Raw genomic sequence first — 25,852 nt, 5'->3', positions numbered from 1 at the left:
TGCTACTGGTAGCTCATGTTATGGCATAGTACAGAGGTCACACCATCGCTCAGAAAATACTGTTGCATGCAACCTGGCTTTTAGTTCCAGTGATATGCATGATGCAAAGTACTGCAACCCCATCTTGCATTCCTGATAGCCAATTTCTGTGCCAGATGCTTGCTCACACCTGGTGTAAAATTTTTAAAAAATCTGTCTCATTTGACTCATCCCGGGAGTAGGAAGCTTTAAAGAGATGGTCACAGATGAAAAACCAGATTTTCAAAGGGACACTGAAACAAGTGTGCAAATGAGCAATTGTGACAAAGTTAACAATTTTGAATGCACATGTGAGTGCAAAAAAAAAATCACACATGGATGCTCCTGCAAATATTGTGGGCACATTTGAAAATTTGAGTATCGACATCAGATTTCTCAGTTCTTCAGGGATGGTGTCCCTAGCCTCTGTTTGAAAGAAGTTGGGAATGGGAGACCAGGGATGGATCACTTGATGGTTACCTGCTCTGTTCATTCCCTCTGGGGCACGTGGCATTGGCCACTATCGGAAGACAGGATACTGGGCTAGATGGACCTTTGGTTCTGACCCAGTCTGGCCGTTCTTATGTTTTCTTTTGATATGTTCTAGTGCTGGTTTGAAGGCAATTAGTATAAATTTCCTTTACACACATTACCGGGGACAGTATTTGTACAAGATTATATTTGTCACAGAAAACCTCTGAGTTTCTTAGATATTTCCTCATACTCTGTTCATTACTTCAAGGACACAAAGTTCTTCTGGGAATGTAAAAAATTCAGTGTCCTCAAGGACCATGTTTTCCAGTTAGCTCTGATTTAGCAGATGACGGTGAAAAAGGTAGCCAGACTACTCCTGAGTGATGGCACCCATGTTGATGTTGAGGCGAGAGAGTTGTTGCAGCTAATACTTGCATATAGGCTAGGATCAGAAATAAATAATGGATATTCTGGTTTGGGGCGGTACAATATATTAGTGTGATTTTTTTTTCCCCTCCCCTAATGCTACTCCCTCTTAAATCTGGAGGATCACAAGGCATCACACTGCTGGTTGATGCTGAGATTACTATTAGCCCTTGAAATATGTAAATGGCCAAATTCTGCTCTCTGGTACGTTTGGTGCAGTCAGTAGTCTTACTCCAGATTTCCAGCAGTGTAAGACAGCAGCATTTGCTCCAAAGAAAACCAGGTTTCTAGGGCAAGATTTTCAAAGGTACAAAGAGCAATTAGGCACCCAGCTCCCTTTCAAAGTCAATGGGAAATGAGCACCTAGCCCCCTTTTATGCCTTTCAAAATCTCTCCTCTAAGCTCCACGGGCAGATCTGTCCATATCACATGGGTTCTCAGCCTGGGACTCCTGACTACTTCCCTTCCATTACTGTTGAACGGCAACAGGGTGCTGGCTAGATCCCAGCTAGACAGGAGGGAACTCCCAGAGCGTCCTGGTATAAAACCACTGTCATATTATACGTGTTTAAGTGCGTAAATCTTTAGAAGGACCATATCTGGTTCTGTGGGTGGAGACTTTGACAGATGGGATCGTGTTGTGGCTGTGACTTCATTATACAGCTGTCAGTGTGTCTATTCCTCTCAGTGTGATACGAATGAATAAATTCTTGTCCTTTATTTTTCTGAACAAAGTAAATGGCTAATTTTGTTTTTAAAGAGCTAAAATGAACTGAGGAAAATAGGTCGACCCTCTGAATTCATAATCAAATTTGCTTAGTTTATTAATTTTATTTATTTGTATTATGATAGTGTTAGACGCCATGGTCAGGACCTAATTGTGGTCGGTGTTGTATCAATTCAGAGAAAAGATGGTTTTTGCTCTAGAGTTTACACCCTAATAATTATTGTAGTCACTAAATTAAGTTTTGACTTCATTTTGCTACCACTGCTCTTTCAGTACAGCTGTGGGAGAGTGTACTGGATCCAACAGCACCTTGTGCATCATTAAAGGATTGTAAATGAAGGAGAATGGGCCTCGTGTTCGGAATGCAGAATCTTTGGTGGTGGTGGTGATGTGTGAGCTGCCAAGAACAGATCTGGACTCAGTTCCCAGGCTGAATTTGCTGGCTGGTAGTTAAAAAGATGGTGTTTTTCTGTTTGTAAACGGTCCACATTTGGGTAGAGTCAGTGAGAGGTATTGAATATGGACCCCACTGTCCCATTTCCATGGAAACCACTAATCAGCATAGAACTACACTTCAGACAAGACCTAAATTGTAATAACTTCACTTGGGATCCCACATGGGAGCTTTGAGTGGGACTGAGAGACAATTATATTGTACTTTGTCTTGCCCTGAAAGGACTGTATTTTATCCTGAGGAATAGCCCTGAGGCAGATAACTTTTATGTCACTTTTGCAGCCCCCTGGTACTATCTTTGCCCCACCCTCCTGCACAGTGCCAGCTCAGACCCTGTCAGGATAGGCCCTGGCATGTTGGTCTGAACAGCTGGGATAATGGCAGGCTGGACATTGATTTAGTTGTTTGCAGGTTTATTCATGTTAAAATCTTATAAAATCATATAAAAATTCATATTAAAAATGTTGTTTTATGAAGGACTTTCCAATTTTTTCCCAAAAGATAGTTTTTTCATGTGTTATGGAGGTAAAATAACCTCCCAGCTGAGCCACTTGATTTGTGGTTAAAGCTTCCATAGGTCACTGCTTTCAGAAATAAACATTCAGGACCCCACTCCTGCTCCCACTGAAATCCATGACAAAACTCCCATTGATTCAAATGAGAGCAGGCTCGAGCCTCTACCAGCAACTAGAAAGCTTAAGAACAGTTCTGATGGCTGGAGGCAAGGTCTCGCTCTTTCACCTTATAACAAGAGAAGTGTTCATGGTTGAGGAACAATCAGAATATTTGTCTCTTTAGATGAATAGCTCTTTAAGATTGCATTGAAAGTCAATATTCCCATCTGCGGCTGTGAGGCTATCCAGAGCCCGCAGTAAATCAGCATGCAGGAACTGAGAGCTCTGTCCTTGAAGAGATGCACAGTGACCTTGCTTATGCTTACTCTGGAGGAATAACCAGGAAAAACCTAGAAACCCAAACAGAGAGCAGCGATGACGAAAGGCAGTGCATGCTGTACGCAAATGTTACAGTATCAAAGGCATTATCTGAACCTCACCTTGTTAAATAAAATGCAGCTTTTCATGATAGCCTAACCAGATTGCTGCTGCTGTTTTTGCAGGGGGCTGGAATGTAAGCCTCATGATCATTACATACTTGTTCGATAATAGTATACCCCGGTCACGTCTCCCTGCAAGTGCATTTCACTGGAATCACTGAGCAGAAGCAAAGAAGAGCTGATGATATGTGCTGCCGAAAAAGGTTGCGGGAGCCCTGTATTTTCCACTGACTGCAGTTTTCTGTTTTATTTGCAGCTTCTCCCATCTGGAATATCAAAGCGGGATTGAAGTAGATAATTGTTAGCAGCGGGTTTATGTGAGAGAGACTGCAGGGAACAGAATGCCTCGCGCACAGCACAAACGGCTTCGTCTGAAAGAACTATGAATAGATTTTTAGATGTTACCCACATCTAATGCTCCTGGAAACTTTACAGTGGAATGAGCCATTGCGCCCAGTTCTTTAGTTAACAACCAAAAGGGGCAAGAAGGGGGACGCAAGGCTGAACAACGGGACACCTTGTCCTTGGATTTCTCACAGAAAAGCTAGCAAATGTTTCCCACCACCTTCAAGTGAAAAGAGCCTGAATGCTACAATGAACTGAATTCTACCCAACAGAGCTTAAGTAAGCTTTTTGCACAAGGATGGGATACAGCGACCCCTCGTCAAGCAGGGATTTGCTGGGGAACAGAACTTTGTTCTTCATCTTCATCTGCACTTTTGCTGTGGTCACTTTGCTGCAGCAGATACTGTATGGGAGAAACTATCTCAAGAGGTAAGAGGGTAGCAGAAAAAGTTCTATCTGATCAGACATATTTGTGACAGAGATTCGGGTGCAAAGGGGAATCCAATCATGCACCAATAGCATGAACATCCTGGCAAGAGTGTGGGAGAAGGTGACTGGCAGCTGTAGCATTTGTCAGGGTTATTAAAGAAAAATGCTAGGTAAGATATTAATTGTATGTATTTTAAATCTCAGTTGGTGTAAATCACTGGTTCTGCTGAGATCATTGGACCTATGCTGACTTATACGAGCTGAAGATCTGGCCTAATGTGCCAAATTTTGCCCTGATTTATACCCTGTATAGCCTGCCACATCGCTCTGTGTCATCTTGTGTATGTCAGGGCAAAACTGTCCAGAAAGAATGAAGTGAGATCATTGTAAAAGTTTAATGCTTTTGTAAAATAAATGCAAATGTATTTCCAGAGATTCACATGATTGTAGCAATATCAGATGTCAGAATAACAAACGGCTCACTTTATTCCATGACGGTATTTGTGTTAATTTGGGAGAAGGATGGTGTGAATGAATCGGTGGTGTTGCCTAAAGATCACATCAGTCATCAGCCTGAAAATGGTGAATTTGATGTTTCTTGCTCAGTCCCAACAAAATACCCGCTGGGAACGTCAAGTGTTTACCTGAGCCTTAAAGGATCTATTTAAAAAATATCGTTGATGGTTTTGATTTACAAAGGGAAATATTCCTATTTAACCCTTTTAGGCACCTGGGCTTCAATAACACGTGACTGCTGTGGAAGTTTTTATGTTTTAATTTTAAGAGTAACTGGCAAAAAGATTTATGGTTTGATTGTCCCCTGCCTTGCATCTTTAGTAGTCATCTGTGTATGCATTTTAAATACTATCAAATGATAAATTTCCTCTCACCATGGTAACGTTTCACAATCACTAGGCACTGACCTTACACAGATGCAAATGATAACAGAAGGGGCAGGGTAGCGGAAAATTCAAGCCCTAAATGTGAGTGAATAACGTAGAAAAATAACCACATTAAAACAAACCCAGTTCTGGGGAGAAGATGCAGTTAAAATTCTTCTACTGGGCCAAACTCTGTCCTGATTTATTCCCTGTGTTTCTCTGTTGACTTCAGTGGGGTTGCAAAGGATGCAAGAAAGGGCAAAAGTTGACTCCCAAGCTCTAACTTGCGAAGAAAAGCTGGTGCTGTTATTTTAGTCTGTCCTGCTCTGGTGGTTGCTATCACAAAAACTGAAGCAACGAGATGCCACAAGTTTTGTAAGTGTAGGTTAATACACACTTACGTTAAGCTTAGCTGTGACTTTTAGTGGTTTGTGTCTTTGGTTTTTAATGAGAATATCAGTCCCTGCAGTGCCACTCAAGACACATTTTCTTCCAGTGTTTGGGAGAAAGTACGTAGGACACCATCCTGAGGTGGGGTGATGACCCTTATCTCCCAGTGAAGACAATGGAGGTTGAAGGAACTCAGTACCTGGCGGGATCAGGCCTTTAGATATTAAAGAGAGGAGGGCAGTTGCTGTATGTAAAGTCACTATAATTTGTCACTTCCCCACTGTTCTCAGTCTCTCACTGTTCTGCAATGGGTTATGGTTGTGGGCTGGCAGTTCTTTACATCATTTGGATAAATGCACCATATTTTAAAAAACGTAAGTTTTTGGCAGCTGCCTTCTTCTCTACTCAGCCAGCAGCGCGTAAATAAAATTACAGTTCTCCAGTGGTCTGCTCACTGGGCCACTCGCTAATGAGAATTGCACGTATCCTTAGATTAGTGTCTCATTATCGTCCTCCCGGACCAGGCCCTCCATTAAAATGTTACACAGGCTGCAAAGTTGGTCAGACCCCCCTCAGATCCTTTATATGTTGCACCGCCTGATAACGCTCTTGAGCTGGGGGGTTTTAAGAACATCTTTCTAGGGAGGAAGTGGGATATTTATAGTTGCAGCACAGCCTGCCAAGCTGGAGATTGAGGATGCTGGCTGAACACGAGGCCAAGTTCCTCACTATGATTCAATGTGCTTTTGGCTTTACTATAGCCTGTGCTATAGGACTCTCTGCGTGCAGCACTAATAGGCCTCTTGTACTTTTCCCAAGGCAGCAGAGAGAAATTCCCCAGAGTACGTCGAGAAACCTGGAAAGTGACCCGAATTACGCTCAGAGTAAAGTTATGATGCTTTCAAGCATAAAGAGAACATCGGACCAGATTGTCTCATCCTGGCAAGAAGCCTGTGGGAATAGGAAGGGGCCTGCAAGGCAGGAAGGGTTTGTGGGGCTGAACCCACTGAGGGTACAGCTACACTGCATGCTCCTTACAGCACTGTGTGAAGTACATACACTGCACGGCACCCTTCCCCCCCCCCAGTAGCGTTGCCAGGTCCGGTTTTTGCCCCGAACACCTGGTCGAAAAGGGAATCTGGCAGCGTCAGTCAGAACAGCCGACGAGGCCATTAAAAGTTCAGTTGGCGGTGCAGTGGGGCTGGCAGGCTCCCTACCCACTTCCGCGCGGCTCCCGGAAGTGGCTGGCACGTCCATTAGCTCCTAGATGGAGGCAGAGTCAGGGCTCTGCATGCTGCCCCCGCCCCGAGCGCCAGTTCTGCAGCTCCCATTGGCTGGGAACCATGGCCAATGGGAGCTGCAGGCGCGGCACCTGTGGGCAGAGGCAATGTGCAGAGCTGCCTGGCCATGCCTCCACCTCTGAGCCGCGGGACATGCCGGTTGTGCTTCCGGGAGCTGCCTGAGGTAAGTGTGGTCTGGAGCCTGCACCCCGAGACCACTCCTGTGCCCCAACCCTCTGCCCCAGCCCTGAACTCCCTCCCACATCCTGAACCCCTCATTTTTGGCCCCACTCCAGAGTCTGCACCCCCAGCTGGAGCCCTCACCCCCCTGCAGCCCAACCTCCTGCTCCAGCCCAGAGCCCCCTCTTACACCCTGAACCCCTCATTTTTGGCCCCATCTCAGTGCCCGCACACCCTAGCTGGAGCCCCTCATCCCCTCCAACATCCCAACCCCCTGCCCCAGCTGGGTGAAAATGAGCAAGTGAGCGTGGGGGAGAGTGAGCAACAGAGAGAGGGGGGATGGAGTGCGAGGGGTGGGGCCTTGGGGAAGGGGAGGGGCACGGGCGGAGCCGTGGGGTAGCGGGCGGGGCAAGGGTGTTCGGTTTTGTGCGATTAGAAAATTGGCAACCCTACCCCCTAGCATGGGTGTAAACAGCAGTGTAGATTGAAGTACTGCTCAGGCGGATCAGGACACGCCAGAACCTGTACCCTACACTGCTCTCTCTGTGCCCAAGTGGTGCCTCCCGCATCCAATGTCCTGCTGCCTCCCCACTGCTGGAGCCTTTCCCCACTGCAGTGAAAGATCTGGGCAGCAGGGACCTGCCAGAGCTTTTCCCTGCTGGTTACCCCCTGGCAGATCTTTTCACTGCTGCGTGTAGCTACACACCACAGTGCAGATGCAGCCAGCTTTTTGCTGCGATGCGTAGCGACACATACCCTACGTGCTGTCATCAGTGAGCCTGCAGTGTAGACATACCCTGAGTTCCTCTAAAGCAGGGGTGGCCAACCTTTGACTCCGCAGCCACACGCAGCTCTTCAGAAGTTAATATTCGGCTCCTTGTAGAGGCGCCGACTCCGGGGCTGGAACTACAGACGCCATCTTTCCAATGTGCCGGGGGAGGGGGGCTCACTGCTCAACCCCTGGCTCTGCCACAGGCCCTGCCCCCACTCCACCCCTTCCTGCCCCCTCCCCTGAGCCTGCCGTGCCTTCGCTCCTCCCCCCATTCCAGAGCCTCCTGCACGTCACGAAACAGCTGATCAGGGAGTGCGGGGAGAGAGGGGGAGGCGCTGATCAGCGGGGCTGCTGGTGGGTAGGAGGTGCTGGGAGCAGAGGAGGGGGGCTGCTGACGTGTTACTGCAGCTCTTTGCAATGTACATTGGTAAATTCTGGTTCCTTCTCAGGCTTGGGTTAGCCACCCCTGGGCTAAAGCATCATTTCATGAGAGGAGTAAAAGGGCCAGCAAAGATGGCAGGGGTGCCAGGGATCTCAGGGCTCTTCAGGGAAGACATTCCACTGACCAGATGCATGGAGGCAAAAGGCATCCTGAATGGTGCATTCATGCTGCTGCACTGATGCCCGCATGCTGCTATTGAGTTCCCTTGTAGCCGCGTGGTGGCAGGTGCGGAGGGAAACAGAGGAAATTAACTCAGCTCCCAGCTGTATTAATTCCTGCCTGAATCTCCACGTAGATGCTGCCAAGGAGCATATCCAGTTCTGTGCTCCACCCACAGTTCCGCTCCCAAAGCCCCTTCCCTGTGGATGGGCTTGGTGAGGAGAGAGACCACACAACACAAGAGGAACTCTGTGACAGGTCACTTCCGCTCACTGAGATGCAAGGGATGGTCCAGGCTTATGTCAGGAACCCTCCCTTCTCTCCTCCCCCTTCCACAGATGCTGAAATTCTAGCAACCTAAACAGGTGGGGGGGGGTGGGGGTGAGGAGGAAAACAGGTGCATGGATTAAAATCAAGCAGCCAGATCTGGCCATCCTTACTTGGGCTGAACTCCTGTTGCACACGGTGGAAGTTTTTGCCCGAACAGGAACTGCGGGCTTTGGCTCAGGGACTGTGACAGGAAGGAATAGAACTCTGGGAGACTCAAGAAGAAGAAGAATGGCATGTGACGTGAGCTTTTAGACCTGATCCATTAACATCTGTGGAAAAATTCCTGTGGACTTCAGTGGGCTTTGGATCAGACCCATAGACACAGGAAACTGACACACACCATGTAATAGCCCTTCCTTGCCTCCCACCCCACCCCCATTTTTACAATGTTACTAAAATATGTGAAGACCAAATCCTGCTCACCATAGTCCCTGAGGAGTTCCACTAAAGGAAATGAAACGACTTGCACGACTAAGACAAGCAAGGTTCAGCTGTGTATCTTACATGAACCTGTTAAAGTCTAACCAAATGTTGGAAGATTTCTAGAGAGGGAATCTGACAGCAGGAAAGGGTGGGCTTAGTGGCTATATCAAAGGGTGATAAAGTCAGACACAATTAGGCTTCTTTAATACTGATCTCTGGGGTAATTATTTTTATTGCAGGGTTTATGTGACATGATTAAAAATGTCCTCTCCATTGATCTGCTGAAGTAGGTTAAATCCTGGGGATTCTTATATCTATCCAGAGCACAGCATGCTCTAGTGTGTGCTGTTGTTTCAACATTGGGCATCTGTATTTTTTTTATTTTGAGTCAGATTGTCAACTGCCATCTGGCCCCTTTGTGGGGTCCAGGTGGCACAAAGAGGTTGGATTCTGCTCATTAAGTGGATAGCAGAGCATTCTCCTGGTGTGTGGGAGCTCCCCACTCCTGTAAAGATGTAGAAGTGGCTTCTGCACCAGCTGCCTCCATCCCACGGCCCATGGCATAGGGTACATGTCAGGGGAAGGAGGGAACCTATCAGATACCAGGAAAATGTAGCTGACTTGTTGTCTGCTACATTTATCTTCCGCTGGCATAGAATCCATTAGATGCCAGCCCTCTACTGTCCTGACTCCCTCACGGAGTGGGGCTCAAATGCAGAAGAGAATTTGGCCCTCTGAATTACATGCAGGTAACTAGAATAATGTTTAAAGTTTATTAAAGAACTTAACTGAAGTTTTCCATTGCGGCTCTCACTAGAAACACATATAACAATTCTCAAACAACCATATGGTGAGCAAGAAACAGTAAACCTTCCCATTCGGAGTATATGCACTAAAGTATTTAAAGGCTTTCTGCATTCTAAGTTAGCATAAAATCTCACCTACATGTATATACTGGCACCTAGTGCTTAAAAAAAATCACACTCTTAAAATGAAAGATTACACCAACATTGGCACGTCCCTAGCATCTTGCATTCACGGACTGCAACCTAGACATCAGTTACCTACTTCTCACAACACCCACACGAGAGAGTTATCAGCTTCTGTGCAGACTGGGAAAGTGAAGCAGAGAAATGGATTGACTTGCCTGAGGTCACTGAATTTGTCAGATTTCATGACTTTCAGTCCTGTGCTCTGTCCACTAGAGAACTTTCCCACCCAAAACGGAAATATTTTCTTGGTGAAATGAAGTACCAGCTAAGGTCCTACATCACTGACTCATGGCAAATTACCTATCGGAGTGTGAAACAAAGTTTTGCTATTGGTCTGGGTTTTCTTAGGAGCAGAAGGACATTGGAGATTGAAGGAAACAACAAAGCCTCAAACTCTGGTCAGTTTCTCACTTTATGTTAAGCATTTCTCTCCCAAAGTCTATTGTTTTTAAGGACAAGTCTAGCCAAAAAAGTTAGGTCAACCCAGCTGTGTCACTCAGGGGTGTGAAAAATCCACACCCCGTGAGTGCAGTAGTTAACCTAACCCTTGGTGTAGACAGAGATAGGTTGACAGAAGAATTCTTCCAGCAACCTACCCATCACCTTTCTGGGACATGAATTAACTACAGTGATGGGAGAACCCCTCCCGTCACTGTTGTGAGTGTCTACACTGAAATGCTAGAGCAACGTAGCTGCTGCCGCACTGTTGTACGTCTACATTTCACCTTTACAGAAGAACGGCCATACTGGGTCAGATCAAAGATCTATCTAGCGCAGTATCCTGTCTTCCGACAGTGGCCAATGCCAGGTGCCCCAGAGGCAGAGGTGAAAGTAAGCCGGTATGCACTGGTATGGTGAAAGCAAGAGCCGGTGCGCCGTAACGGGGCAGCCGGCTTCCCCAGGGGGCAATTTAAAGGGCCTGGGGCTCCCAGCAGCGGCTGGAGCCTGAGGCCCTTTAAATTGCTGCCAGAGCCCTGCTGCTGGAGCACTGGGGTAATGGCAGCGGGGCTCCGGGGGCTATTTAAAGGGCCAGGGCTCCCGCTGCCTCTACGGTCCCGGCCCTTTAAATAGCCTCCGGAGTCCCGCTGCTACTCCAGGGCTCTGGGGGCTATTTAAAGGGCCAAGGGCGGTAGAAGCAGAGGAATCCTGGGCCCTTTAAATAGCCCCTGGAGCCCTGCTGCCAGAGCCCTGGGGTAGCAGCGGCAGCCCGGGGCTCTGGCAGTGGTTTAAAGGGCCTGGGGTAGCGGCGGCCGAGCCCTGGGCCCTTTAAACTGCTGCTGGAGCCCCCGGCTGCTGCTGCTACCCCGGTTTGGGAAGGGGAGGGCTCTTACCAGTACAGGGTGGGCCGGGGCTGGCTCTGACCCCCCATCCTTCCCCTTCCACCTGAAACCCCGCCCCTTCCGGGGGCCAGAGACGGCCCCAACCCAGACCTGTACTGGTAAGTCCCTATTTCTTCTTTCACCCCTGCCCAGAGGGAATGAACAGAACAGGTAATCATCAAGTGATCCAACCCCTGTTGCCCATTCCCAGCTTCTGGCAAACAGAGGCTAGGGACACCATCCCTGCCCATCCTGGCGAATAACCATTGATGGACCTATCCTCCATGAATGTATTGAACCCTGCTGTAGTCTTGGCCTTTACAACATTCTCTGGCAAGGAGTTCCACAGGTTGCCTGTGCGTTGTGTGAAGAAATACTTCCTTTGGCTTGTTTCAAACCTGCTGCCTATTAATTAGGTGACCCCTAGTTCTTGTGTTATGAGGAGTAAATAACTCTTCCTTATTTACTTTCTACACACCAGCCCTGATTATATAGACCTCTATCATATCCCCCCTTAGTCGTCTCTTTTCCTAGCTGAAAAGTCCCAGTTTTATTAATCTCTCCTCATGTGGAAGCTGTTCAATACCTCTAATCATTTTTGTTGCCCTTTTCCAATTCCAGTATATCTTTTTTTGAGATGGGGTTAGCAGATCTGCACGCTGTAATAAAGATGTGGGGATACCATGGATTTATATAGGGCTGTAGCAGTGTATGCACACCCCGGCCCAAAAAGGGCCACCTTTAAGTCTGCTTGTCTGTCTCTTACCTCTCCACCCCGGGGTCTAAGGACCAGCATAAAGTTAATAGTCCCAGTGCCTTGAGCACCATGGCCTACTAGCCAGCGTCAATAGCGCGGCCCTTTGGTGAAGGGCAGCATGGCCTCGTAGCCAGGACCCAAGGGGCCACCAGCAAGGGTCGTGGTGACCCAGGTAGGGGGTTACGGGCCCACCCGACTCCACTGGGTCCCGACCTAGGGCCCTGGCAGCGGTGGAGCGGTCTGTCACTGGCACAGCGCTGAGCTTACCTGGGTGGGAGATACCACTCCATCACCCTCCCTGGATCACTTCCTACTGTTGTTTCTGGTGTGGCAGTCCATGAGGCTTTGGGGTCTCCTGGCTCCGCAGCACTGGTCACTTCCTGGGGCTCTGTTGCTCGCAGGGGTCCAAGCTGACCCTTGGGGCCTCTGATCTCCACAGGCAGAGGCCGTAGTGGCTGCCAGTCCTCAGCAGGAGCTTCCATTCCACCACAGATCCTTCCCCTCCGGCATCCAGCCTCAAATGATCTGGGCTTCCTCCCTGTATACTGCTGCAGCATCTGGAGCAAGCCCAGTCTGGCCTAGGGGGCAGGACTTCTGCTGTCCATAATGTGGGCTTAACCCCCTCTTGGCTAGTGCGGGGTATGCACACCCTGTCACAAGCGGCAAAATGATATTTTCTGTCGTATTATCGATCCCTTTCCTAATGATTCCCAACATAGCCTAACTCTTTACTCCTCTTTAAAATTGGTTATACCAGTTGCTGCTACTGCTGCGTTTCATATCTTATTGAGTACACGAGCACTCTGCATGGTGCACTCTTCTCTCACTCTCCACTGGTTATTCATTATCACTAATAGGAGCTATGTACACATCAGCACAATACAGTGCTGAATATAAAGGGATTCTGTGGGTCTTGTCCACACTAAACATATCAGGGCAGGTCCCAAGCTGGTATAAATCAGTTTAGCTTCATTGACTTCAGTGGAACTCCCCTGATTCACAGCAGCAGAGGATATGGCCCATTACCCTAAAATGGCTCATCATTGCAGCTCCACCTGTGATAACAGTAAGAGCACCAAACACTGTCATACTGAATGCCAGCAGCTGGTCTTCACTAACATCACTGCTAGTACAGGTGATAACAGTGGGAAATTCTAGGAAGACGAGTCCCGAGTAGGCACCCGTTAGCGTTCAATGCTCCTTTTGCTTACACAGATGAAATTGTCCAACAGTTGAGGAAGGTGATTCATCCGATGAAGTGAGCTGTAGCTCACGAAAGCTTATGCTCAAATAAATTGGTTAGTTTCTAAGGTGCCACAAGTCCTCCTGTTCTTTTTGCGAATACAGACTAACACAGCTGCTACTCTGAAACCTGTCATTATGGGAAACTTATGTTGAGTGCTTATATTGAATAAAGAAAAGGAGGACTTGTGGCACCTTAGAGACTAACCAATTTATTTGAGCATAAGCTTTCGTGAGCTACAGCTCACTTCTGTAGCTCACAAAAGCTTATGCTCAAATAAATTTGTTAGTCTCTAAGGTGCCGCAAGTACTCCTTTTCTTTTTGCAGATACAGACTAACACGGCTGCTACTCTGAAACCTATATTGAATAAAAGATCCAAACTCTTTAGATGTTACACAAACTTGCTCTGTGACACTACTTGTAAAGCTTTTCTTCCCCCTCGTCCATCTGTCTGTCCTCTTGATCACTGTGAATTTTTCACAGCTGTGAACATTCTGAGCTTGTGCCTGTGTACACCACTCCAAAGTTAAGGGGTCAGATCAACAACTAGTGTAAACTAGGGTACAACCATTAACTTCAAAGAAACAACAGCAATTTACACTAGGTGGGGATCAGCCACTGGAGCTACACAGATTTACACTGTTGATAACAAGTATCAGAGGGGTAGCCGGGTTAATCTGGATCTGTAAAAGCGGCAAAGAGTCCTGTGGTATCTTATAGACTAACAGACGTATTGGAGCATAAGCTTTCGTGGGTGAATACCCAACGAAATGCATCCGACGAAGTGGGTATTCACCCACGAAAGCTTATGCTCCAATACGTCTGTTAGTCTATAAGGTGCCACAGGACTCTTTACTGCTGATAACATGATTCAAGGTAGTGGCGATGCAATGTATGCTCAATCTTCTGTCTTTAAACAGCCATCATTTTCATTATTTCAACCCCCAGATCTTCAGCGACGTCAGAAGCACTTATCCTACTTCACAGTTCCATGAAAAGTATGAAGTGCTTTAGTCTTGGATTAAGACTAAATTTAGTAATGGATTAAGTAATGTTTGTAAAGTGCTTTGCAGATGCAATGCGCTAAGGAAGGGTTAAGTACTAAGTTTTTTTAAAACGCAGCTTGAGTTATCTGAGCTTAACGAAAGTATCTGAACAATTTCTGACAGATGGAAAACTTAGTTTTTGATGCTTAAATAATGCAGTAACTTGGAGACCTTTAATACTTGACTGAACAAAGTACTGGAGAAAATATGGTAAGTGGGAACTAATCTTGTGCTTCAAGGGGTCTAATTTCGGTGAATAACAGCCTAACAGATTGTCATGCAACTTGGAAAACAAACACTTTTGGGTAGAGAACAAACATAGGAAACTCCAGCACATTTGCGCTGAAGGTTGAGGAATAATTTGTACTTATGAAACTTGTGGGATAGTAATACTTAACCACTCTTCTAAATTGCTTTGAGAACCTTGGGTGAAAGTTGCTATATAAGTAAAAAGTATTATTGAAAAGAGTTATTCTTCTTTTAGGATCATCCTGTAGTAAATGATTTTGTATGATTGGTTACTAAAAATGGCACCTTTCCTTTTGAAAGTTATACCGGTAAGTAGCTGTAAATAGGGGTGTAGAATATAAGTAATAACTCAATTTTAATGAGCTGCAGCAGTACCGTACTCTCTGCCAGTGGGATGTTAGTTACTTCATTATTTAAAAATAGTTTAGTGAACTCCAGTTGGTTACAAACAGTGGACAGTCCTATGACTGTGTTCCAAGCACTCAAATACCGTAGTGAAGAGCACAGTGCAAGAAGCAAAGTTGAACAGGGTAGAATATGGCAGGTGGGCTGTGGAACTGCCTCAAAACTTCCTGAGGGCATTCCCCATACCTTTTTTCATTCGTGCTTCTTCCTTCCTGCACCAAATAAAGGGAGAGACATCACAAGTTTTTGAGTCATGCGTTAAAACTCTGCAGAAATTTGCAAATATTCACAGCTCTTTTGTCGCCTGCAACTTAATTTTTACTGTGAAAATGTCACAAAGCAAAAATCCTAACCCTGCTAACTAGTGGCTGGGTACAGTGCGAGAATCATTTCTTGTGACTTACCAGTTCCTATTTGCTTTTAAAAAGGAGATAAAAGCAGAATGACAACGATGCTTTTTAGAGCTGTGTCTGTCTTAGGGTGCAATCCTGCTCCCACTGAAGTCAATGGCAAAATTCTCTCTGGCTGTACTGGGACGAGGGCCAGTCTTCCGATCCTTCTTCTGTTCAGTGTACTGTAGTGGTTGGCTGTTGACTTACTTTATTCATAGCCTTATTATCTTAAACAGCTCATTGCCGAACTGAATAACCACACACAGTACCTATCCATGATGCTTAGAGTAATTTCAATTTTGGGTCTCATTCTTTGCACTGGTGACTCCAGCATTGTAACACCAGCACATTTTGATACCCTGAGGCAGGCTCATACCTTCAGCATATTAAGTAATATAGTGAACAAATTAAAACCAAGTTCTGTTCCTTATGATACTCCAGTAGTCCCCTGCTTTCTGCATTAACTGCTTCTGCTATTGGTATCAAGGCCAATCCTTTGACCACTCAAATAGCTCCTCTTCAATATTTTACTTTAAAAATATGCCAGGCCCTTCATTTTTGGTTTTTATTTTATTTTTAAATTTCTAGGGGATTTATCAGTGACTATTTTAAAATAAAAAAAAACAGTGAAAATTAGTGTAAAAAATTAAGTGCGCCTTTTTCTGGGTAGATATCAGGGTTAATATTGGGGAACATCAGGACAGAAACAAAGCAATAAATAGAGGAAAGTAAGAGAATATACACACGCTTGTGTATCTTCCACTACATTGCCTTACTTTAACAGATAGACTCACATTTACACTTGGCCCTGGCCTATGCTACAGAGTTAGGTTGACGCAAGGCAGCTTATGTTGACCTAGCTCTGTAATTGTCTATACTAATATTTCGCTCCTGCTGATGTAACTCGCCAGCTATCCTGATTTAACACCACCTCCAGAAGCGGGGTTAGAGTCAATGTTGATGTAGTTAGGTTGATGCAGTGTCAGTGTAGACACTTTTCAGAGTAACAGCTGTGTTAGTCTGTCTTTGCAAAAAGAAAAGGAGTACTTGTGGCACCTTAGAGACTAACCAATTTATTTGAGCATAAGCTTTCGTGAGCTACAGCTCACTTCATCGGATGCATACCGTGGAAACTGCAGCAGACTTTATATACACACAGAGAATATGAAACAATACCTCCTCCCACCCCACTGTCCTGCTGGTAATAGCGTATCTAAAGTGATCATCAAATTGGGCCATTTCCAGCACAAATCCAGGTTTTCTCACCCTCCGCGCCCCCCCCACAAACTCACTCTCCTGCTGGTAATAGCCCATCCAAAGTGACAACTCTCTTCACAATGTGTATGATAATCAAGGTGGGTCATTTCCAGCACAAATCCAGGTTCTCTCACTCCCTCACCTCCCTCCAAAAACCACACACACAAACTCACTCTCCTGCTGGTAATAGCTTATCAAAAGTGACCACTCTCCCTACAATGTGCATGATAATCAAGGTGGGCCATTTCCAGCACAAATCCAGGTTTTCTCACCCCCCCACCCGCATACACACACAAACTCACTCTCCTGCTGGTAATAGCTTATCTAAAGTGATCATTAAGTTGGGCCATTTCAGCACAGTCCTGACAGTTCAATTGGTGCAAGTGCTCCTGGTGAGAACGCATACTGCCGACACAAGGAACAAAGCATAGACACGGACAAGCAATGGAATTACTGCAGCGGTCAACTTAATTTTATAGTGTAGACATGCTCTGGAGTAATTTATTATTAACATAAATACATCTGCCTAGTGTAATGTATTTTCTCAACATAATCATATTTTCATGTACTTGAGTGGTCCAAAATTCAGGTGAAAATCTTTAAAAAACAAATAGTAGCTTTTGTAAAACTTGGGATTTTTTTGGTTTAAAAAACCCCCCTGAAAATGAAGGGCCTTATAAGTATGGGACAAATTCTACCCATTCTCTGTTGTTTGCATGCAAACCTGGCTGAAGTCAGTTGGAGTTGCATGCATGTAACTGATGGCAGAGTGGTGCTGCTGTATTGCAAACCCCAAACAATCAAAAACCGTGAGCTAGACCCTCCCAAAATCACGAAATTGGCTTAAAATGAAATTTTTAAAAAGGACATCCATTTTCATTTGTCTTCTATTTTTGAACCTTTAGCTGGAAGTTGTCTACCCCCAGGGTATGTGGACAGGGTCAAAATTCAATCTTAACTGCATTTGCAAAAGTGGAGGATCCACTTACCATATCCTGATCCTTGTGATGGAGCAGCTGCCATTCGGTCCCTCCCCGTTCTGCTCCTTTATCACTATTCTCTCTCTATCCCCCATCCCTGCACCCGGCAGCGTTCATCACTACTCATATTCTGCCTTCTTGTTCCGACGCAGTCTCCTGCCCATCACCCTCTCCCTGCATTCACTGCATGTTCATTTTTGAATGTGTGGGGTTGCCAATGTTAACCAGTGTTGCCAACTCTTCTGGGTTTTTTTTCATGAGTCTCACTGTATTTGGCGTTTTTCTTAAAGCCCCAGTCCTTGGAGTCATGTGATTATGCAGAAATCGCAGCTTTCATTGAAAAAAGGGAGTTGCTACTTCTCATGGTTGCAGAGAAAAGTTTGAAAACACGAACGCTGCGCTCAGACACCGGCTGGTAATGAAAACGAACCCACAGCTATTATTTTCAAAAATCTCTTGATCTTTAGGCCAATCTCTTAATTTTGAGGCACCCTGATTCGTGATTTTTGAATACTGGGAATTGACAATACTGTGGATGCGTGTAGGCCCAGATCCTAATTGAAATCAATGTAAGTTAGGCACCTAAATTCCTTTGAGGATCTGGGCCATACTGCCCATTGGAATAGCAATCTCCAATTGGGGGGAGGGATAGCTCAGTGGTTTGAGCATTGGCCTGCTAAACCCAGGTTGTGAGTTCAATCCTTGAGGGGACCATTTAGGGATCTGGGGCAAAAATTGGGGATTGGTCCTGCTTTGAGCAGGGGGTTGGACTAGATGACCTCCTGAGGTCCCTTCTAACCCTGATATTCTATGATGACAGGAGTATTTGCCTTTCTCTCAGTCAAGTCAAGTGACTAGGAACTGGCCCTAAAGTTAATGCCCCTGTCACATGACAGGGGTCAGTAACCACAGGTTACAGTTACAGATATTCTCAGCGCACCAGCATCTTACTTTTCTTCTTGACCTGATTTTATTTTCCTGATCATCTTTATACTGTGTTAACTCCAGTCAGGGATCTGCCCAGTCCTAATGTGTGTGTAAAGCTTTGTAATTTTTACTTCAGTTGTGGCTCAATCTTACCCTTGATTGCTTTTTGCATTGCCTTTTTTATTTCCTATTTTCTAGTGTATTTATTGCTCAGTAGCCCATAGAACCCCTACGCATGCTGTGGACTTAATGTCCTGTTTCCCCAGCATGTCCTTACCCTCTGTTGCTTTAAACCATTCCAGTTCATTCAGCCTTTCCCTCACCCCTCTGTAATGTTCTGTCCTGACATTCACTGTCCCTACACTGTCTCCTTTTAAGTTTCACTTTAGTCCTAATTATTCCTTGTGGATGAAACTGTAAAAGTCAAGCCCTGTCTACGCTGTTTGGACACTGCAGGTCTCGTGGCACATAAGAACATAAGAATGGCCCTGCTGGGTCAGACCAAAGGTCCATCTAGCCCAGTATCCTCTCTTCCAGCAGTGGCCAGTGCTAGGTGCCCCAGAGAGAATCAACAGAAGAGGTAATCTTCAAGTGATCCATCCCTTGTCACCCATTCCCAGCTTCTGGCAAACAGAGGCTAGGGACACCATTCCTGCCCATCCTGGCTAATAGCCATTGATGGACCTATCCTCCATGAACTTATCTAGTTCATTTTTGAACCCTGTTATGGTCTTGGCCTTCACAACATCCTCTGGCAAGGAATTCTACAGGTTGCCTGTGCGTTGTGTGAAGAAATATTTCCTTTTATTTGTTTTAAACCTGTTGCATATTAATTTCATTTGGTGACCCCTAGTTCTTGTGTTATGAGAAGTAGTAAACAGCATTTCCTTATCTACTTTCTCTACACCAGTCATGATTTTATAGACCTCTATCATATCTCCCCTTAGCGTCTCTTTTCCAAGCTGAAAAGTCCCAGTCTTATTAATCTCTCCTCATACAGAAGCCATTCCATACCCCTAATAATTTTTGTTGCCCTTTTCTGAACCTTTTCCAATTCCAACATATTTTTTTTGAGATGGAGGGACCACATCTGCACAGAGTATTCAAGATGTGGGTGTACCATGGATTTATATAGAGGCAACATGATATTTTCTGTCCTATTATCTAACTCTTTTTTAACTATTCCCAGCATTCTGTTCACTTTTTTGACTGCCGCTGCACACTGAGTGGATGATTTCAGAGAACTATCCACAGTGACTCCAAGATCTCTTTCTTTAGCGGTAACAGCTAATTTAGACTCCTTCATTTTATATGTATAGTTGGGGTATGCTTTCCAAGACTTTGCATTTATCAACACTAAATTTCATCTACCATTTTGTTGCCTAGTCACCCAGTTTTGAGAGATCTTTTTGTAGCTCTTCACAGTCTATCTGGGTCTTAACTATCTTTAGTAATTTTGTATCATCTGCAGATTTTGCCACCTCACTGTTTACCTGCTTTTCCAGATCAGTTATGAATGTTGAATAGGACTGGTCCCAGAACAGACCCCTGGGGACACCACTATTTACCTCTCTCCATTCTGAAAACTGACCATTTATACCTACCCTTTGTTTCCTATCTTTAAGCAAATGGGATGTCACACAAAGCAAACTTGCCCCATATGGAAAGCAAACCTTGATCTCGGCTCTCCTCCCAACCCTCTTACCTTGTTGTTGTCTCTCTTGTCTCATGTCCTCACTTCTGTTTTGTATTTTTTACCATACTATCCCCCTCATCTAGCAAACTCCCTTTCTCTCCCGCTTCAGTCCACCTCTTCAAGCAATACCTCCTCCCTCATTTATTTCAATAGTTTTTTCTTTAGCCCTTATCTGCACAGTATTCGAGCAGCCCAGAGTCATTCATGGGTGTATCCTTACAGCACCCCTGTGAACTAGGCAGGTATTCTTCTTATTTTACAGATGTGGGATTGAGGTCGGAGAGATTGACCACCTGACTTGTCTAAGGTCACATGGGAAATCTGTTAATGAGCCAGGAATACACATTGCACTTTCAAAGGGCATACTATGTGTGACGGATTGGACCCCCCTTCCGGGGTGTCACCTGATGTGCTGGGGTCTCACTGAGCCCACCATTTCCACGAGCCTGGGTTTCCTCACCCTGTTCCACTGTGCCAGGCCCTCAAGCCTTCTCCAGCACACACACACATGTAGGGACACACCCAGCTGCAAATGGACACAGAGACACTGAGATCAGCTCTGTGTGGGAGGAATCAGCTCGGGGATTGCCCAGAACTCATGTGAACATCTCCTTTGGGGTATAAACGCAAAATAATATTGTCTTGCGCAGTATAGAAAGATCTGCACAGTGTATGCTCATTAAAATTCACCCTCTCCCTCAATGTGGAGAGAGATATGCACAGCTTTTTGCCCCCTTTCCCCCCTGATATGAATCACACAAACTGGGTTTTGAAATAAACAAGAAATAAGTTTCTTAACTATAAAAGGTAAAATTTTAAGTGATTATAAGGGATAGCAAACAGAACAAAGCAGATTACTGAGCAAATAAAACAAAACATTAAAACTAAGCTTAATACACTCAAGAAAATAATTTCTCACCCTAAATGTTGTTTTAGACAGGTTGCAGAGTTTCTGTAGCTTAGAGTTCCAGCTATTTCTCTTTACAGATTGGACCCTTGTCTCAGCATGGACTCAGCCCCTGCCTTTCCTTTCAGGTGTTTTTAGCAATCTTCCTTCTTGGATGGGGAGGCAATGGAAAAGACTCCTGTTTGCCTTACTCCCCAGCCTTAAATAGAATTTACATAAGGTGGGAACCCTTTGTTTCCAGTGGAAAAATACCAGCAGCGTTCAAGGTGGTACTCCATACCACGGGACATCCCTTAGACGACCCTGCAGTGTCAAAGCAACATCCCAGGAAGTTTTTCAGGATGGTGGGAGATTAGTATCTCCAAAGTTCTGTTGTCCTTCTTAAATGGCTCATTCAGGCTGATTGCCTACTGTGGGTGGGTGTTCCCCCAAATACACACACAGTTGTAATTGTTACAAAGTCAATACTCCTAACCTCAGATACAGAAATGATACATGTATACAAATTGGATAATTCATATTCACTAGACCATTACCTTTTCAATGATACCTCACATGAGCCATCTTGCATAAAATATTAATTATGCCATATTCGTATCATAACAATATTTCTATTAAGAATATGGGGTGTAATGTCACATTATGAACATTAATTAATGAATCTTCAACCCTCCTCCCAGCAGGGTATGTTTTATGATCCCAATTTTAGGTTTGGGGAAACTGAGGTACAGAGTGATGAAGTGACTTTCCTAAGGCTACAAAGTGAATCTGTGGCACAGCTGGTGTTAGAAAGGCAGAGCTCTCTGGTTTCCACTCCCAGTGTCTGACTATTAGATAATTCTGCCTCAGGTAAGGACTTGAGATAGAAGATAAGCATGTAGAAGATAAGCAAGGAATGAGAGTAAGAGAATGGAGAGAGAGAAAGAGTGAAGACAGTGAAGAGAGAAAGAGACAGGAAGACATTGGGAGAAGTGTGAAACACACTGATTTCTCCTCCTGTCAGGGATAAAGTTCCCCTTACTGGGGGGTGGGATTATCTTCTAACTTCAGTGTTACCCTTCGCCAGACCATGTGTGGGATCAGCAGACTTAGGTTTCAGGTTTGCTTACAGGCATTAAATGACATTGGATTCAGTCCATTGATGCTTGCCTTTGAGTTTATTCACCCTCTCTAGGGTAACTGCAGTACAACAGATAATGGGGATGTCAGCCTGACAAATTATGGTAAATACCCCTCATCCTGAGAAGAAACAAGTGAGCTGGAGGTTTCTTGGGACTGGTTGACATTAGAGGTGTTTGGGGTCTTCTAGTCTCCCCCTGACTAGTTTGCATGGAGCCTTCATTGCTATTCCGACCTTCTTGGAAATGAATGCTGAGCTTTCAGATGGTTAATCAGTTCTTCATTTGTTTGTCCTGATCTGCCCTATGACACTCCAATGACAAAGAGGTAATTATTTAGACTGTGATCAGTAGTGGGCAGATCAGTGCAGGAGCTGCACGAATGATTAGGACCATCCTTCTGTTTAGGGCGAGGATGGGGCCATCAGGGACCAGGTGAAGCCCTTCAGAATCTTCTCTCTTGTTTGAGCTGAACTTTAACCAGATATCTTGCATCCATATTGTACCTTCAGAGCTGCCCTGAGATGGAACCTCTGTAATCTGATGAAATGATTATATGGATCCTAAATTCCTTATCTTAGTTCATTCACTTGCTTGGTCTTGCTCATGTAATATTTCAGAAACCCATGATTATTTGACCTCTCCTGCTACTAAAACCTCAGTTCAGGCAGTAGTGGTTTCTTATTTGGATTTTCACAAGGGGCTTTTTGCTAGGCTGCCTGCTGCTTTCTGACACCACCCTTGACAGGCCCTCCAGAATTATGCAGCCTGATTAATTTTCTGTTTTCCCATTATTTTCACATTACTTCAGTGTTCATTCAACCACACACTAGCTCAATCCTTGTAGCTACTGATTAAGGCCAAAACATTGCTATTGACATTTACTGGCCTGAAAACTTCCAGTCTTCTTTGTTTAAGGGAGCTGACTTGTGAGTACTTTCTAGTGCAAGTCTGTAAAACTCAGTCTGTCAAGAGGGTCATACTCCATGGTGAATTGTTGCCTGTGTGTTGGCCTCTAAATTAGGATCATGCACTCCCTTCCATCCACAGTAGAACTTCCTCTGATATCAAGGAGGGATTTTTCACAAAGATCAAGGGCAAGATATGGCATTTATGTAGTAACGGAGGTCTTAATTATCATTGTTATTTGTTCGAGATTTTTATTGTCATGTTCAGCATCAAGCAGTGGGGAAATATGCTAATTTAAGGGGGAGACGATATTTTATAATCATAAAGCCATCATTTGCAGCCACAAAAAAAGTGCAGACATATCTTGGGAGGCTGTTTTTGAATATTTGATTCTCTGTCCCAATTACATATTAGGCCACTATTTCTGCCTCCACTTTCCCTTCCTTCCCCATCCTCTTTTCTTGTTTCTTTTCTTCTTGTTGTTTCTTTCTTCCTTCTCCCGCCCTCACCCCATTGCATTTCTTCCTCTGGCAACTTTCAATTCCAGAGGCTTATCTTACCTTTTCCTCACTCCAGCCACTAAGATGATAAGCAACAAAATCGTTAATGCTGACTTTTTAAGTGTTGTTGTTAGGCTTTTGAATTAATACCCCAATGAGATAGATTGGTGGGGTGGTTTGCACATCTCAGAGCCATTGTTTCAAGCTGTCTGCAGATTCAGGCAGAAAACGCTGTGTCAATTTACATTTTGGTCTTGTCTATATGGACAGTTAGTGTGCAGCAAGCCAGGGTATAAATCTACAGTGCAATAGCTTACCATGAGCTAACTAGCGGTGTGGACCTTGCTACCTCACACTAAAAGTTCCGTAGCACACTTTGATCTATTCCCATTTCAAACAGCAGTGGATCAAAGTGCACTACGGAACTTTTAGTGCATGGTAGCATGGTCCACACCACCGACTGGTGCATGGTAAGCTAGTACACTGTAGATTTACATCCCAGTTTGCTTAGTAAAAAGAAAAGGAGTACTTGTGGCACCTTAGAGACTAACCAATTTATTAGAGCACCGGAAGTGAGCTGTAGCTCACGAAAGCTTATGCTCTAATAAATTGGTTAGTCTCTAAGGTGCCACAAGTACTCCTTTTCTTTTTGCGAATACAGACTAACACGGCTGTTACTCTGAAACCTGTCAGTTTGCTTAGTGTTAATTCTCCATCTAGAGACAAACCCTTAGTTCATGTTTTCAAGGTTTTCTTCACAACCACAAGGAACTTTTAAAAACTTCTTAAAAACTAAAGCTGAGATTCTGAAGCATTGGCCTCACTCTGCTCTTTTTGAAGTCAAAGGTAAAACTCCTACTGATTTTGATAGGAGCAGAGTTAGGCCAAGGCAGAGAGCTTTTGAAAAATCTCACCCTTAGTTTTCCTTGCAATTTGTTGTTTATGCAAGTTGCCTTACTCATAAGAATAGTTCTATTATGAAATATAGAGTTATAATAGAACTCCAGAAAATACATTACAAAGGCATGGACCCGATCCTGCATACCCGTATTCCTCCTTGCAAGTAGTCCTAGGATTGCTGTAATGTATCTTCTTGAGTGGTAGTGTAGCTCTATATGTCGTTAAATTCTTGAATGGTTCCATGTGTCACTCCTTCCTTAGTGAGGGATCCTGACACCTACCTTGACACTTTTTCTCTCTTTAAACTCAGCTCACAACCTTGTGGCTTGTCCTTACCATGAAGAGAGAACACATTCATAACCAGACCCTTAGTTGCACTCCTTAGGTATGTGTGTATCTTAATTAGATCTCTTCTCTGCCATTTCAGGCTAAGCATGTGAAGCCTTTCCTCATAAGATATACATACCCTCCATTCCCTTGCTGATCTCCTCTTGGATCTTTTCCAAAATATGAATGCCGTGCTTTAAACTTCATGCCTCAATTGCTGCATGGTGTATTCCAAATGAGGCCTGAGAAGAGGGTATTATAGCATGGAATTATCATTTCCTTTATGAACAGATCCTCCTGTCTGAGCATTTGTTCTGCTTTTCTCCGAGAAGTTATGTGCTGTGTAGAGATGCACGAGAGGGCAGAATTTTGCTTCACATTTTTAAAGTGTTTTTCAATGATCTGAAATCCATCTGTCTGAATTTTAGCTATTGCACAGGAAGGGTCATGTATAAGGGACACACTGATATGAATTATACGTCGAGATGAGCGACCTTCTACTTCAGCTTGCAAATGTTTATGTGAATCTGAACTTGCCAAATGGAGCCTAAATCCAAATATCAACTCAGCTCTATGAAAGCACTGGGACTATTTGTCTCACTATTACTCCATCTTCTTGTTCACTACTGTCTTCATTAATTCAAAATAACTTTTTAGAGGATATACAATCAGACACATTTGACATTGGTTTAAATTTAAATCAAAACTCTTTAAAGCTATAAAGTGCAGTCACCAATCTGCTGGACTGAGGAACCTGGAAGAGAATAACAAGTATTTATTCCAACAGGCACAAAATCTAAAGTAGTCAGCAGGAGTGAAAGCTTTCTCATGCCTGCTTTACCCTAACATGCCACACAGAAATATGCACATTGCCTTTCTCAGAAAGTTCTGTTTGCAGAATGGAAACCAGATGGGAGATGGTCCAAGCTCCTGAGCACATATCCGAATCTGGAAGTGGGCTCTTACACCTGTGCAGATTTCCCATTGACTTCCATGATTCTCCACTTGGGAATAAAGGGACACGTTAATGGGTTTTGTTGCAGGAGTGGGGCTCAAGAAAGCAACTTTTTTTTTCATTGGATCGTCTCTCTTTTAATGTGCTACATGGAGGAATTAGAATGATCCCTTTTGATTCCAGGGTGC

The 25,852-nt window shown here is 44.6% G+C and overlaps 1 protein-coding gene across 5 annotated transcripts in view; it reads left to right on the top strand.

The window, feature by feature from the left end:
- The window catches only part of ST8SIA5 (ST8 alpha-N-acetyl-neuraminide alpha-2,8-sialyltransferase 5), a 105,308-nt gene that overhangs the window by 25,480 nt on the left and 53,976 nt on the right, over window positions 1-25,852 (top strand). For 4 of the 5 annotated variants that reach the window (XM_073343467.1, XM_073343466.1, XM_073343465.1 and 1 more), the window contains exon 1: window positions 2,931-3,927. In XM_073343467.1, coding sequence (XP_073199568.1) covers window positions 3,797-3,927 — 131 coding nt within the window. In that variant the 5' untranslated portion in view covers window positions 2,931-3,796. Of the gene's footprint in view, window positions 1-2,930; window positions 3,928-25,852 lie in introns of those variants that run through there. The other variant, XM_073343464.1, reaches the window with a different exon arrangement.

This window comes from Lepidochelys kempii, chromosome 5, assembly GCF_965140265.1.
Source record: "Lepidochelys kempii isolate rLepKem1 chromosome 5, rLepKem1.hap2, whole genome shotgun sequence".
Classification (NCBI taxonomy): Eukaryota; Metazoa; Chordata; order Testudines; family Cheloniidae; genus Lepidochelys; species Lepidochelys kempii.
The sequence above is the reverse complement of the archived record's forward strand: the minus strand, read 5'-3'. Positions and strand labels throughout refer to the sequence as shown.